This window comes from Plecotus auritus (genome assembly GCF_963455305.1).
Source record: "Plecotus auritus genome assembly, chromosome: 10".
In the NCBI taxonomy this organism is placed as follows: Eukaryota; Metazoa; Chordata; class Mammalia; order Chiroptera; family Vespertilionidae; genus Plecotus; species Plecotus auritus.
Window position 1 is genome coordinate 27,247,439 of NC_137785.1, and position 15,695 is coordinate 27,263,133.

Genomic DNA, 15,695 nt, shown 5'->3' on the forward strand with positions numbered 1-15,695 from the left:
GGTTCACCCCTTTGTGGGCTGTGAGCACAGTCTTGTTGTAGTTGAGGCTTGATTGCTATTGGTGTCACTGGGAGGAATTGACCTCCAGGCCAATTGGCTATAAGGACCAGCTGTGACTACAGTGGGAGAGCTCTTGTGCAGGAGACACTTCTGTGGAGCAGGACTTGCTTCAGTGGGGCTTTGGTGCTGCCCCTTGAGTGTGTTGCTTATGGATGCGTAGAGTTGTAATCCAGTATGGTCTGGTACTAACCGCTGGGTACAGGGGCTCTTGGGTTTCCAGGGAGGTACAAAGTCAGCTCCCTGACCCAGCTGCAGCTTGAGAGATTTTAGCCTGGGTGACTAAAATCCATTCATACGCAAAAGCTGCTGCACACAGCTTGGGTGGGGTTGTAAATTGGATGATGCAGGGTCTTAGGGAATCAGCAGGGCAGAAAAAACAGAAATGGCTGCCAGTCAACTCTGTGACTGGGGAAGTCCCAGCATAGGAACAATGATCCCTGTGAGCACCTCTGTCTAGGTCAGGGGTGGGCAAACTTTTTGACTCGAGGGCCACAATGGGTTCTTAAACTGGACCGGAGGGCCGGAACAAAAGCATGGATGGAGTGTTTGTGTGAACTTATATAAATTCAAAGTAAAGGAGCTGAGGGGAGAGCAAGAGAACCGGATAGAACAGCCGGATCCAGCCTATGGGCCGTAGTTTGCCCACGGCTGTCCTAGACTCTAGGAGAAGGCCGACCCGGAGTTCCTGCCCCAGTGCCAGACAATCCAGTCCTCCTCATATGTATCTGTGTTCCCCAGAGCCTCGCCGTGGTGCTGGAGCTCAGAGGAAGCAGGACCTTGTAAGTTCAGTTCATGGTGCCAGCCTTTTTAAGAGGAACAGCTGGGTCTCCAGCAGCCTCTGTGTCACTGAGCCCCAATCCACACTGGTTTTTACAGCCCGAAGTTCTTACTGCCCGTAAGGACTTCTTTTCCCAGCTCTGGGACCCTGGGCTGGGTGTCTGGTGTGGGGCTGGGACCCCTTGCTCCTTTGGGTGGCCTCCACAGAGACGATCTCCCTCCCAATTAAAAAAACTGCACATGTGGGTGTCAGACCAGCCCATTCTGCCCCTCCGCACCTCTACCAGTCTCCACGTGCTTCCTTCTTCTCTAGTTACAGGACTTCCATTCAGCCAGCTTTCCAGCGGTTCTGGATGATGGTTCTGTATTTTAGTTGTAATTTTGATGTGGTTGTGGGAGGCAGCGAGTACAGGTGTTTACCTACACCACCATCTTGTCCTTCTGAGTAAGTCTTAAGAGGAAATTTATCTACTCTTCTGTCTTTCCATGGCCGTATGGGGTCAAGTGTCTCCCTGCCGGGCCCAGGGGACTTTGGCGTCATCCCACCAATGGGCTTTTCCACTGCACTTAAATGTGGTGGTGTGGGACATTGAGTTGAATTGAGCTGTCCCTGAAAAACACCCATCCTCTGGAGATTTGTTTGTTTCCCCTAGAAACAGCATGTGAAATAAAAACTCAGTTTGGTTTCTTACCCACTCAGATCCCATGGTTGATGGGTTGGTTTGGCTTGTTTTGCCCTGCATGACACCCTCTCGTAAGGGGCCCTACACGTGGAAATAGTCTGCTGCTGAGGAGACCTCGAGAACATAGTTTCTTTCAGCCGCAGGAGGCGGTTTCCTTCCCACACCCCAGACGGTGCCTCCTACTCAAGTCACCCCTACAGGTCTGTTTTCTTGGACACAGCGCCAGTAGGCCCTATTGTGTGCCAGCCTTGCCCCAATGCACTGGGGATAATGACAGGTTAGAGCAGAGTCTTCCCCCAACTTGGGGACAGGCAGACCTCACCAGGGGGAGGCACTGGTGACTTGGGCCCTCCAGCAGCACACCTGGCCTGCAGTTGCCCAGCTTCTTTCTGGAATCCTCCCTATTCTTTAAGTGTTGGTGTAAATGTCACCTCCTTAACATAGGCTCTACCTCCTGCCCCTGCCTCTCCATTGCACCTGGCACCTTTGTTGTACTGCCACAGTTAAATTAACTGGGTCATCAGTATGTTTGTTCCTTTCACTTCCCACCTCTCTCTTCCCACCTCCAGGAACACAGTTCCCTACTTCTGGGACCTACTGGGGTGGCTTCCTCAGTATCCCCAGGACCTGGCACATTGTAGGCAGCCAATAACTGCCTTCTGAGCAAATAGAGAAACCTGTTGCTTAGGGGTACGTTTAGTTTGAGTGCCATTGAGATGTGGAGTGGCAGAGGGCAGAACTGGAGAGCTATTCCCATACAGAGGGCCGTTTAAGCTCTGGTTGTGGGTGACCAGCACCAGCCCTAACCACCATTGGGAAACCCAGTGTTAGACACCTATCAGCTTGTACATCAGAATGACTGTTGCTGATTCGTTTTTCCTGCTCTCTCTCTCTGCCATTTCTAATCCTTCATTTCCTGTCAATCTCTGCTTGAGTGTGTGCCCTGTGTCCCTACTAAGCACACTATCCTCTTTCTTTCCCAAGATGCCCTGTCCCCAGCCCCAGCTACATTTCTCTGACGGAGAGTGGTTCCATGCACAGTAGGCATCCTGTCAGCAGGCTGAATCGAGAGGCTCACTCATGGTTCAGAAGGCCCCTTCTGCACATGTGGCTGCTCCGTCTCCTCCCTCAATGTCTGGCCCTGCGTTGCTGGCAACAGGTCTAGAACGCCAAGCCACATATCCTCCTGTAACTGAGGAGCTCTTCTCTTCTGTCAGGTGCATCCTCCTGCTTTTCTCACTTTACATTGTGGGTCACTGGGACAAGTGAACTGATTTGGGGGAAGTCACTCTCACCCTCACCCTCACCAACTTTCCACTCTTGGAAGCTTCCTTGATAGTGATATGAACTTGTACAATAAACCCTTCTCCTGCATCTCTGGTTAGTCTCTCACCAGAATCATTTCTTCCTTTTGGGTTTGATGAACGGATCAAATGACCTTTGTGGGTAGTTGATTCACCTTTACAAACGTGTCTTCCCACCTGTGGTCTGTTCATCCTCTCCTTGGCTTGTTTATGTGGTTCTGTTTTTATAGCTTACTTGTCATTCAGTTAATAGAACTTTGATCACCTGGAGTATATCATCCCCTTGGGGTGTATGTTTTGTTCTTTTTATCCAAGATTCTCATACTGGTAGGGTGGCCTCTCCGAGATAGCAGGACATGTCCTGAGTGGATGGTCCACGTGACTCCTTGGTCAGAAGTATTAGCTCTCAATCTACCCACATACAAAAAATACTTTGAAGCATTTTCTTTGCAGGTGGTATTTTATATTTTCTCCTATTCAGTTATAGCTGTTCCTTTTATGTCTGGGTATACACTGAGTGGCCAGATTATTATGATCTCTGAATGCATAATAATCTGGCCACTCATTGTATATCCTATATAATAAAAGGCTAATATGCAGATTGTCCCCTCGACCAGGAGTTTGACCAGCAAGCAGGCCGGCCAATCGCCCATGTCCCCTCCCCCTGGCCAGGCTGGCCGGACCCCACCCATGCACGAATTCGTGCACCAGGCCTCCAATACACACACACACACACACACACACAAACACACACACACACACACACACACACACACACACACACACACGAGTGGCCAGATTATTAGGCGTTCAGAGATCATAATAATCTGGCCTCTCAGTGTATACTGTCTTTACAAAAGGTCCTCCTCAGTTTACCCTCATGGCTGAAGGTTTATTGTCTGCAAGGCCCACTTCTTTCAGGTGGTACATTCCCTGTGTTCACTCCTCCAATTCACTTAGGTGAGGGGTAGCATCAGTCCTCTCGCCAAAGCCTAGGAAGCCTGCACAACATTTCAGAAGAGCCCATGCAGTATCTGCCACCTGAAGGCCTCTTCAGCACAGCAACATGAGTAAGCACAGGCCATAGTCCTTCCTCATTCCTCACAGCTGATGCCAGGCTGTTTATGGTCCTGTATTTGCTCCCTTGTGACACATCTCCCCACAGAAAGATTACTGTGACTTTTCGGGTGCTTTTTCAGACCACGCTATATCACCTTTCTAAAATCAAAACATTTTGAATTCCCAAAACATCTGGCTGTGAGGTTTTGGGGTAAGGGATTATAGACCTGTATTGTTACCCCATTTTACAGATGCAGGATACAGGGTGTAAGGAGATTGTGAGTGACAATGTCAAGGTGGTGCCTAGGTCTCTGTTCTGGTGCGTGTGTTCATATGCCAAGTCTGCTTCTCCGCACAGCAGCACCATGTGGTGACCATGTCCTTATCTTCCATTGCTATGGGAGCTGCCCTGTTGGACACAAGTTCTTACATGAGTAATATATAGGCATTTTTTAAAAGAAAAATAAAAACCTGCTCAAAGAAGAAAGCAAAAACAACTTATGCTACCATTGCTTAGAGATAATTGTATTTTGGCACATTGTCTCTGTGGTATTTTTCCATTAAAATAGTGATTGCTAATTAAGTGCACACTGTTCATGTTTTACATAAGGAACGTGAGCTCTCTGAATGCAGCCCTGTTCTACTAGAGCAGTGGTTCTCAACCTTTCTAATGCCATGAACCTTTAATACAGTTCCTCATGTTGTGGTGACCCCCAACCATAAAATTATTTTCATTGCTACTTCATAACTGTAATTTTGCTACTGTTATGAATCGTAATGTAAGTATCTGTGTTTTCCGATGGTCTTAGGCGACCCTGCTAGCGGTTCTACAGGTCGCAACCCACAGGTTGAGAACTGCTGCTGTAGACCCTAAGACCATCGGAAAACACAGATATATTACGATTCATTAACAGTAGCAAAATTACAGTTATGAAGTAGCAACGAAAATAATTTTATGGTTGGGGGTCACCACAACATGAGGAACTGTATTAAAGGGTCGCGGCATTAGAAAGGTTGAGAACCACTATGCTAGAGGAAACCATAGCTCAATGTGGAAGGATGTGTCCACAGCCATACCATCAGAATTTGAACTCAGGCTTTTCATCCAGTCATACATATTTTATAAAGGCATTAAAGTTGAGTGTGCCCTGTGCATATTGACCCTGAGAAAGTGCTGATAGAGGTATGCCAATGAGCCATGGAAGTTCTTAGATTTATAAACTGTAGAGGGCTTTGCACATTCCCCCAAGTTAGTATCAGTACCATTTTAGCCATTGGGGGTGATGTTTGCTGAGAACTTCACAGGCACTGTCCTTTTCATTGACCCACCAATTTGCTTCTAGCTGGACCACTAAGACCTCTCCTTTGTCCTCTGCTATCTGCTGCCTCTGCTTTAGGTCACATGATCAGGAGTCCTGAAGTAATTCCCAGACATTACTTGATGTAACAGCCCTCAAACAACTGAACATTGTGAGTTTGTCTGTAGAGATCCCATTCTTGAGTTGTATTTACATGAAACTCTATAAGATTTAAGAACTCGTTTTAATCTATCACTTGAAAAAGTCATGTGTTAAATGAATGGTTGGTTGAAAATTCAGGATATTATATTGCTGAGTGATTTATTGATTGTTTTTTGTTTTTTAATGAAAGTAGGGACCATAAACGAAGCAAACCAGTGTGTACAGCCCTTTGTTTATCCTGGCAGGTATGGGGATTAAATGGCAGTGTTCTCTGTCCATTGGTTTGACATTATATTGTGTGCTTTACTATGCATTTCTAGGTCTGTTTATTGATCGTTTTTAGAAGCTGCATATACTCCTTATGGTTCATGTGACTGCTTACCAATCTTAAGTTGGGTAGGTGGTTCTTCATTTTGCTCTTGCAAATATTGTAAGTAACACCTTTGCAGAAACACATACCTCTTTAAATCTGATCTAGTATACTACTGTGATCCTGACTTTGAAAAACTGTTATTCTATACTCATTATTTCACTCCCATGCATTAATTTCTAGCTGAAGCAGGAAGATTTGAATGGGTTCTAACCTATCAAAAGAACTTTGTATTTTTAATGAGAATAGAGAGAATCTGCTTTAAATTTACATTTGAGTTCATGTGAAATACCACATTAAGGCTTTAGAATAGTAATCATTACTATGAGAAAATAATAAGAAGCAAATATTAAGACTTAAATCATTCTGGGGTTGGAGAAGATGGGGAGATGATCAGAGGGCACAAACTTTCAATTACTGTATAAGGTGAATTCTAGGAACCTTAAAAAAGTGAATGTGAATAAATTTAATCTTTCAAAAAAATCATTCTGTTGGCTCTCTTATGGGGTATAACAGGTAGCTGTTCTTTTTGTTACAAGATGCTTTTTAATAACTCAGATTTTCAAGGCAAAATTATATATCTATTATTTAAGCTTTAAAAATAGTCATCAGAGCCCTGGCCAGTTTGGCACTGTGGATAGAGCATCGGCCTACGGACGGAAGGGTCCCAGGTTCAATTCTGGTCAAGGGCACATGCCTGGGTTGTGGGCTCGATTCCCAGTGGGGGGCGTGAGGGAGGCAGCTAGTCACTAATTCTCTTATCATTGACGTTTCTCTCTTTCCCTCTCCCTTCCTCTCTAAAATAAATAAAAATATTTTTTAAAAAATAGGCGTAAATCCAGGGTTTGATTTTAGCATTTCTGCATTCAACAAATACTTTCCATTTACTATGAACCCAGCACTGTGCTTGAACCAGCAACACATAGTGAGCAGACAGACACAGTCCTGACTGGTAGAGCCTCCAGCTCCGTTGGGCAGGCCATGATGGTGGTGACCAGTGCTACAGGAGGGGGCTGTGGGGACCCACTGTGAAGGGAGATGGGTTCCCCAAGGAAGGAGACTCAAGCTGCAATCTGAAAGTAAGATGTGTTAAGAGAGGAGGGAAGCCTTGGCCAGTGTTGCTTAGTGATGAGAGCTTCGGCCTGCTCACCCAAGGGTCGAAGGTTTGATTCCCAGTCAAGGGCATGTACCTGGGTTGCAGGTTTGATCCCTGGCCCCAATCAGGGCGCTTGCAGGAGGCAAACAATCGGTGTCACTCTCACATTGATTTTTCTCTCTTTCTCCCTCCCCTCCTCCCTGCATCCCACTCTCTAAAAATCAATGGAAAAAATCCTTGGATGAAGATTAACAAACAAAACAAAGAAAAAGAGGAGGGAAGAATATTGTCTGCTTGGGTTTTAAAAAGATCACTGTGCATTGTGGGGAGTGTGTGGAAGAGATTGGGGGGATACCAGTTAGGGAGTGCTTCCCCTGACCAGGTGAGACTGGGTCATATTCTGGAAGATAGTGGTGCTACAGGAGATGGGATGAGTGACTTCTAGAACTCTGCCCTGTGGGACCCCTTGGATTGATTACACAAGGGCACTCTCAGACAGGCTGGGATACAGGGCAATGAGGAGTTTCATTCTGGACAGACCAGCAGAGATGTCAGCAGGGCAGCCGGATACCTACTTGGGCTGGGGGTGACCCTGAGGGTGGGGGGTGGTCTCATCTGAGGCACAAGTGAGCAGGAATCTACAAGTGACCAAGGGGAGTAGGTGGAAGTCTGTGCAGGTAGGTCAGTGGTGACAGGCCCTGCGGTAGTGGGGGCTGGGGAGGGCACAGAGCAGTGGTCCGGGTTGTGGCTGTTCTTTTAGGGTTGGGGTTAAGCTCCCATGTTATTCTAAAGTTTGAAAGCCAAGATTAGGAACTCTGGACTAAGAAAAGAGAAGGGCCTAGATCTGAGATGAAAGGTGGGTTCACAAAACTAGCTAGGTGGTATTGCCAACCTAGTCACCTAACTTCCCTCCTCCCCCCTGCCCAGACTTTTAAATTAGAGAAAGTATTGAATTTTAAGGACATAAAATATTTTGTTCTAAATGTACAAAATATTAAAAACCTGAAATGGACCCATATCCTGCCCGGAATTGGTAATTAAGAGAAATATAATGAAACCCAGGTTTGGCCCATGGGTTACGTGCTTCATAGTGTCTTTACTCAGTGTTCTTTCATGGAATTCTTCAGCCTTATAGGTAAGCTTTGAGATTTCCCATTGTGTGTGAGGAATCTGAGGTTTGGAAGATGAGCATGAATCAATTGGTGAGTGGCCCAGACTTGGGTCTTATGACAGTATCCTTTCTGGTTTGGTGAAAACCATGCCTGCTGTTAGATACCCCTCCTGCCTCTTCCCTCGTGTTAAGATGATTCCCTCTGCAAGTCACATTGTCCTCTGTTTCAGGATGATGATCTGGAAGAGGGCGAAGTAAAGGACCCCAGTGACAGGAAGGTGAGGCCTCGTCCCACCTGCCGATTCTTCATGAAAGGTAATTGTCAGAGTGAGGGGCCTTTGCATGGCCCATTTGTGTGGCCTCGGCTTTTTCTGGGACTGTAGTGGTGGTTCAGCCTTGTCGAGTGCCCTCGAGCCTGTGTTTGGCTATTCCTGGGGCCAGAGTATGACAGTTTGTGGTGGCAGTGGTGGTGGTAGTATTGATGTGAAACAATAGATTCTTTTATTTGTCCTTGAATCACTTGAATGACTAACTCAGAGGGGAGCCAGCCTAGTCATTTTCACACTTGTGGTTCCAAACCCAGTTGTTTATAACAGACCCATGACTTTAATGTAGGCAGTATCAATCATTTTTCTAAGTGGTTCTTTTTATAAGGCCAAGCCCTAAGTACCAGTTTTGACATTTTCCCACCTCTATAAGGAAAATTACCACTCTTCGGCAAGATATATTAGAAGTATATACTTCATTTGAAATGGATTTCTAAATAGCAAAGTGATGGCCTCTGAAAGCAGCAAGGCTCTCTCTCTCTCCTGAAAAGTAAATGATGTGATTCAAGAAGCGGTAACAGGTGGCAATATAAAATCTTGTTGAAAAGTCTGGACTAAAGTCTTGGGAGATTTGGAAATGGAAATGAGACTTTCCATTCTTAAGGTTTCTTTGATATGCAGCAGTAGTTTGGGTATGTCTTGTAATTTAGCATTTTCCTTGGATAGGTAGGAAGATGCTTTTCTCTTAATTTTACTCTGACCCTTGACTTTGCTCACTGACCCAGCCTGCATGTGCCATCTAAAGTTCACAAGAGCTTCCTGTACTTCTTTTCCAGATGTTGTGACACCATTATCCACTCTTCTTCCACCAATATCAAATTCCATACCATTCAGAGACCAGGTTAAAGGTACAAAATATACAATATTCACTCTTTAGTCCCTCAAAGTCCCCCTGCTCCAGAAGCCAGACTTCTTTCTCCTGGACCCAAAGTACTATTGTGAATCGAAAAGGAAGGGGAGGCTTGCAGGGGCAGAGAGCTGTTGTGAGCCTTAATAATTAAAGGCGATGAAGCTCGAGGGAGCTGTGTGCTGACCACACGGGGAGGGCGGGTTTGCAGGGGCATAGTAGAGTCCCATCCCATGGAGAGGCAGCTCTGCACTTCAAGTGGCCCTTGAACGACCCCATCCTATTCCTAATACTGAGAGATAACCTGATGATGAGGATGCATGGGAGCTGAGGGACCCGCGTACTCAGGACCCAGGTCACCTTGCACCTCAGGGTGTGTCCACTTGGCCTGTGCTATTTACATGTTCATTGTTTCTGCCAAGCCAAAAATAGTATGACTCGCCTGTATGTGATGGGCTTTTACCATGCCCAAGGGGGGACAACCAGCACAGCCATGTACTGTAGAGCAGACATTACATCATGAGCAGCAGAGCCACCCTAAGATAAACATGCAATACATTTTAGAAAGTATATGAAGGGTCAGTATTTCAGAAAACAAACAAGCAGAAGACCTCCTTTCCATAATGATTTGAGAAAAAATGTCACTATATATCTGAAATTTCTAGATTAAAGCAGTGGAGCAAATAAGTACACATAACATAAATATAGTGGCAGTCATTTCCAGTTAGCACAGTTCACAAGTGGGGGTCAGAAGCCTGGCCAACTGGTTAGAACTAGCCAGAGGCTCCCACAGCGGGGGCAGCAGTATCCACCATCCATGCCACGGAGGCTCTGGTCCAGTACTGGGGTCACACACTGGAGTAGTTTCCAGAACTTAGTGAGAGAAGCATGCATACAAATGAAGTTGTTGCTGGAACTGCAGATCAGCATCATGAGGAGATTCCCGATGGACAAGGACAGGACACCATCTCCATGGATGCCATGGGGTCACCTCAGAATAGGAGCGGGGTTCCTCCAGGGTCAGACTGAGTGCTCAGTTTGGATTTCAGGGAATGAGACCAGTAGGTAAGGCTTTCTGCAGTAGAAAAATCTGAAGCTAGTGGCAAGCAGCCTTTTTGCAGCTTAATTGGCCATGGTCAGTAACTTGTTCAGGAATATTTTTTAAAATATATTTACCTTTCCTCCTATACTGTGTGTTTATTCTACGGAGAATTCTAAGGAAATGGTTGATTTTTTTTTATTTATTTTTTTTTTTTTAGTGTTCTAGAACTTTTTTCTAGTGTTCTAGAAAAGCTCCTGCTTTTTCTTAGTTATAAAAAAGTTTTGGGATGTAAATGATTTTGCTTACCTGCAGTTTACAAGTTTGGTGTTAAATTGAGGTGGATATGTTTACATTTCTTCCAATAGTAGAAGTCGTTTTAAAAATGAAGTTTGTTGTGTTTGGTGAGGATGCATAGAAATGGAACCCTCATACACTGCTGGTGGGAACATAAAATGTCAACTCCTCAGAAAGTGAAGAATAGAGCTACCATATGACCCAACAATTCCATTCTGGGTATCCATCTAGGAGAAATGAAAACATATCCACACAAAAACTTGTGCATGAACATAACAGCATTATTCATAATAGCCAAAAAGTGGAAACAACCCAAATGTCCATCAACTGATGATGGGTAAGTAAAATTTGGTTTACCCATACAATGGACTATTATTCAGCCATAAAAAGGAATAAAATACTGATACTACAACATGGGTGAACATTGAGGACACTGTTCCAAGTGGAAGAAAGAAACCAGACACAAAAGACTGCGTATTGTACATTTTTACCTGTGTGAACTGACCAGAATAAGAAACAGAAAGTAGATTATTCTTTGTATAGGCCAGGGGGTGGGAACAGTGAGGGAGTGATGTATAATGAGTACAGGGTTTCCTTTTGGGGCGATGAGATATTCTGGAATTAGTGCACAACTTCGAATATACTAAAACTCACTGACTGTATACTTTGTTTTGTTTTGTATTTTTTCTGACTATACTTTGGTGATATTTTGTGGTATATGAATTATATCTTAATTTGGGGAGGGGGATTCTTTTAAGTTTGTTAACTGTGTTTCTGTTACAAGTTGTGATCTTCAGATTAATCATTGAACTTCCCAAATGGACCCTTTAATATTTGTGACCATTGAAAACAAAATGTATTTAGGCACACAAACTGAAAGAAACATTTTAAAACACCAATACTTGGTTTAGGGTATATTTTTACTTCTCATATATTTATGTTGAATCATCAATACACTGAGTTCTAGTCACAAAGGCATAAATAGCATTTTCTTTAAACTGTGCCCTCCTTTGGATTTCTGATTTCCCCAGCTGTCTGTAGAGCCTAGCCTATTCTGTGAGCCAGACCTCCTTGTCTCAGCTGCTTCCTGTTCTCTTTTTTTTTTTTATTGTGGTAAAATATTCATAATATAAAATTTATCACCTCCACTTTTGTTGTTGTTGTTGTTAATCCTCACCGGAGGATATTTTTCCATTAATCTTTTTATTTTCTTTCTTTTGAGGGTCCATTGATCTTTTAGAGAAAGTGGAAGAGAGAGGGAAAGACAGAGAAACATCGATGTGAGAGAAACATATCAATTGGTTGCCTACTGCACATACCCCGACCAGGGCCTCGGCTGGGGAGAAGCCTGTAACCAGGGTACGTGCCCTTGACCGGAATTGAACATGGGATCCTTTGGTCCACCGGCTGACACTCTTTCCACTGAGCCAAACCAGTTAGGGCTCAATCATTTTTAAGTGTACAATTCAGTGACATTGAGTACATTCATATTGTGGCCATCACCACTATCCATCTCCAGAACTCTTAATCTTATTTTATTTTATTTATTTATTTTTTTAATATATTTTATTGATATTTTACAGAGAGGAAGGGAGAGGGATAGAGAGCTAGAAACATCGATGAGAGAGAAACATCGATCAGCTGCCTCCTGCACACCTCCCACTGGGGATGTGCCCGCAACCAAGGTACATGCCCTCAACCGGAATCGAACCCGGGACCCTTCAGTCCGCAGGCCGACGCTCCATCCACTGAGCCAAACCGGTTTCGGCAGAACTCTTAATCTTATAAAACCAAAATTCTGCCCCTATTAAACACTAACTCATTCTTCGCTTCCCTCAGTCACTGGTAACCATCATTCTACTTTGGTTTCTATGAATTTGACTATTCTAGGTGCTAATATAAATGGAATTATACAATATTTGTCTTTTTGTGACTGTCTTATTTCATTTAGTATAATGTCCTCAAGGTTTATCCATGTTGTCGCATGTGTCACAATTTCCTTTTTAAGGCTGAATGTGTATATAGATTACATTTTGTTTATCCAATGTGTATATAGACTACATTTTGTTTATCCATTCATCTGTCGATGGACACTTGAATTGCTTCCATCTTTCAGCTATTGTGAATAATACTGCTGTGAACATAGGGGTACAAATATATTTTTTAAGACTCTGCTCTCACATCTTTTGAGTATATACACAGAGATTGCTGGATTAGTTGGTAGTTCTGTTTTTAATTTTTGAGGTCCTTCAATACTGTTTTCTACGGCAACTGTACCATTTTACATTCCCAACAGTACACAAGGGTTCCAGTTTCTCACATCCTCACCAATATTTGTTAATTTCTGATTTATTTTATACTAACCATGCTAATGGATGTGAGGATGGTATTTCCTCACCTCGTAGTTTTTATTTGAATTACCCTATTATTAAGTCTGTATTTATAGTCAGGTATTGACCACCATTCACTCACAGTTAAATAATGCCAATTGTACTTAATGATGTCTGTGATAGAGCAGTAAAAATTATAATTGGCCCTAACCGGTTTGGCTCAGTGGATAGAGTGTCGGCCTGCAGACTGAAAAGTCCCAGGTTCAATTCCGGTCAAGGGCATGTACCTGGGTTGCGGGCACATCCCCAGTAGGAGGTGTGCCAGAGGCAGCTGATCAATGTTTCTCTCTCATCGATGTTTCTAACTCTATCCCTCTTTCTTCCTCTCTGTAAAAAAATCAATAAAATATATTTAAAAAAAAAATTATAATTGTTTTACACCTGAGTGCAGGTCTTTTTTAAAAAAATAAATTTTAACAAGGTATAATTTACATACCATAAAATTTGCCTGTTTCAAGTGTACAATTCAGTGGTTTTTAAATTAAATATACCAAGTTGTGCAGCCATCACCACAATCCATTTTTAGAATATTTCATCATCTCAATAAGAGCCCTCAGTATATGTCTTTGTTATATTCAGTATGATGAAATTGGAAGTGCGCATGGAGCCCCTCTGCTGCGCACTGAAGTGCAAAGGTCATCTCCAGTGAGGGCACGTTCGAGGTTTGCACTGTGAGCTGAGCCAGCCGCTCTTCCCATGGAGCGCGTGTTCACTTGCAGGAAGGACCGCAACATACGAAGACTTGCAGAACCAAGTCTTCTCAAAGACTCTCCAATGAGACTGCTGCTTCAAGGAGAACAGCTGACAATATCTGTTGCTAATGATAAATTTCGAGCTCTCAAGTGAAAATTAGAATTGTGGAAAGCCAAAATCTCCCCTGTGAGCTTGACAGCTTTTTCATTTTTAATGAACTTTTCCAGACATCCACTGGGTGATGTTACAAAATCATACCTAGGTAGAAGATCCATTCACAGTTCAAGATAGACTAGTGGCCTGCAGTGAAACACAGTCATAAAAGTTCAGTGATAAGGTTACAGATCCCACGTTGTGGCTAACTGAAGAGGCATTCACTTGTTGAGTTTGGTGTAGCATCAAAGGACATCTAAGAATACATGAAAAAGCTATTAAAATGCTCCTTCCTTGTCCAGCTACATCTCTGCCTACGGCTGGATTTTCAATCAAAACAACTGGGCACAGCAAATTGAATGCAAAAGCAGACATGAGAACCCAGCTATCTTCTATTCTGTGTCAGCATTAAAGAGATTTGCAAAAAGGAAAATAATGCTGCTCATATCACTAAATATTTTCTACTCTTCATAAAACATCCTATATAATAAAAGACTAATATGCAAATTGACTAAACGGCAGAACAACCGGTTGCTATGATGTGCACTGACCACCAGGGGACAGACACTCAACGCAGGAGTTGCCCCTGGTGGTCAGCGCACCCCCACAGGGGGAGCACGCTCAGCCAAAAGCCAGGCTCACGGCTGGCAAGTGCAGCAGCAGTGGCAGGAGCCTCTCCCACCTCTGCAGCAGCACTAAGGACCCCTTGGGGGATGTCCACCTGCCAGCTTAGGCCCGGTCCCCACGAATGTCATGCACTAGGCCTCTAGTGTTATATATTAGGTCTTTAAATTTTCTCAGTTTTAATTACAGTAAATATTAATTTAACCTGTACAGTTAAATATCAGTTTAATCCATTCAAACAAAGGCTCTTTGGGGTCCTGAGACTAAAAAGTTAGGGGACTGTTGGTTTTAAGACTATGTTATTTATAAAGAAGCAGTCCAGAAATTATTTTAATTTTTAAATTATTTTAATTTAGCTACCATAATGAATGTATTTCTTAAAGAAGTTAAAATATCTCAGAATACCGCTGGATGTGACTGTTGCTATCTACCCATTTCTGACAGTTCTCTGTGACATGGGAAAGGAAAGGATACCAGAGTTCTTGGTATTCTATCATTGCAATCTTTTATGCAATTGTTCCTTGGATTTATGCCTGTTAGAATTCGCATTTGTAGAGCTTAGGTGTGTTCTTTTTTTTTTTTTTTAATATATTTTATTGATTTTTCACAGAGAGGAAGGGAGAGGGATAGAGAGTTAGAAACATCGATGAGAGAGAGACATCGATCAGCTGCCTCCTGCACACTCCCCACTGGGGATGTGCCCGCAACCAAGGTACATGCCCTTGACCAGAATCGAACCTGGGACCCTCCAGTCCGCAGGCCGACACTCTATCCACTGAGCCAAACCAGTCAGGGCAGGTGTGTTCTTAATATTTAATTATTAGAGTTAAGTACTTTAAACTGCTTTATTTTCACAATCTGATTATTTATTGTCTATTCTGAGTTATTTAGACTAACAGGAAATTGGAGTGAGGAATATTTAAATAAGACCACTATGTCTTATAGATACTGTAAAATTATTTCAACTGTTCTAGTAGGATACATGCATATACAGTGACAGCACAGCCCAGAACGGTAATCAGCACTGCACTGTGCTGATCAGTGGAACTAACAATCAGCAATTTTAAAATCTGGCAGTGTTTCTGGACCTCCCACACACACATGCTCAAACATATGCCCATAGATACAGCGTGCTTGCTGCTTCTGACATTTCACATCATGGGAGAGATGGATTCCTTGGGCTAGTGTAGTGTGTGAGTTGTGACCAGTGGGTTGCTGGCATGGGAGATGTGGAATTCATTTCCTGTCCTGTGTCAAGCTAGTTTCCTGGATTTCTACTGTGGCCCATTGGTTTCCCGCATATATCGTCTGTTTCACTGATAAGAGTTTGGGTTTATTGCTGTTGCGCCTACAGGTTCCTTCTTTTATAATGTAGTTAAAAAGAAAAGCAGGGTTCAACACAAAGT

General features: G+C 43.4%; 1 protein-coding gene across 2 annotated transcripts in view; it reads left to right on the top strand.

The window, feature by feature from the left end:
* Positions 1 to 15,695, top strand: part of ZC3H18 (zinc finger CCCH-type containing 18) — a 70,045-nt gene that overhangs the window by 11,668 nt on the left and 42,682 nt on the right. For both annotated transcript variants that reach the window (XM_080645371.1, XM_080645372.1), the window contains exon 3: positions 8,151 to 8,235. In XM_080645371.1, the coding sequence (XP_080501497.1) occupies positions 8,151 to 8,235 (85 nt within the window). The remainder of the gene's footprint in view (positions 1 to 8,150; positions 8,236 to 15,695) is intronic.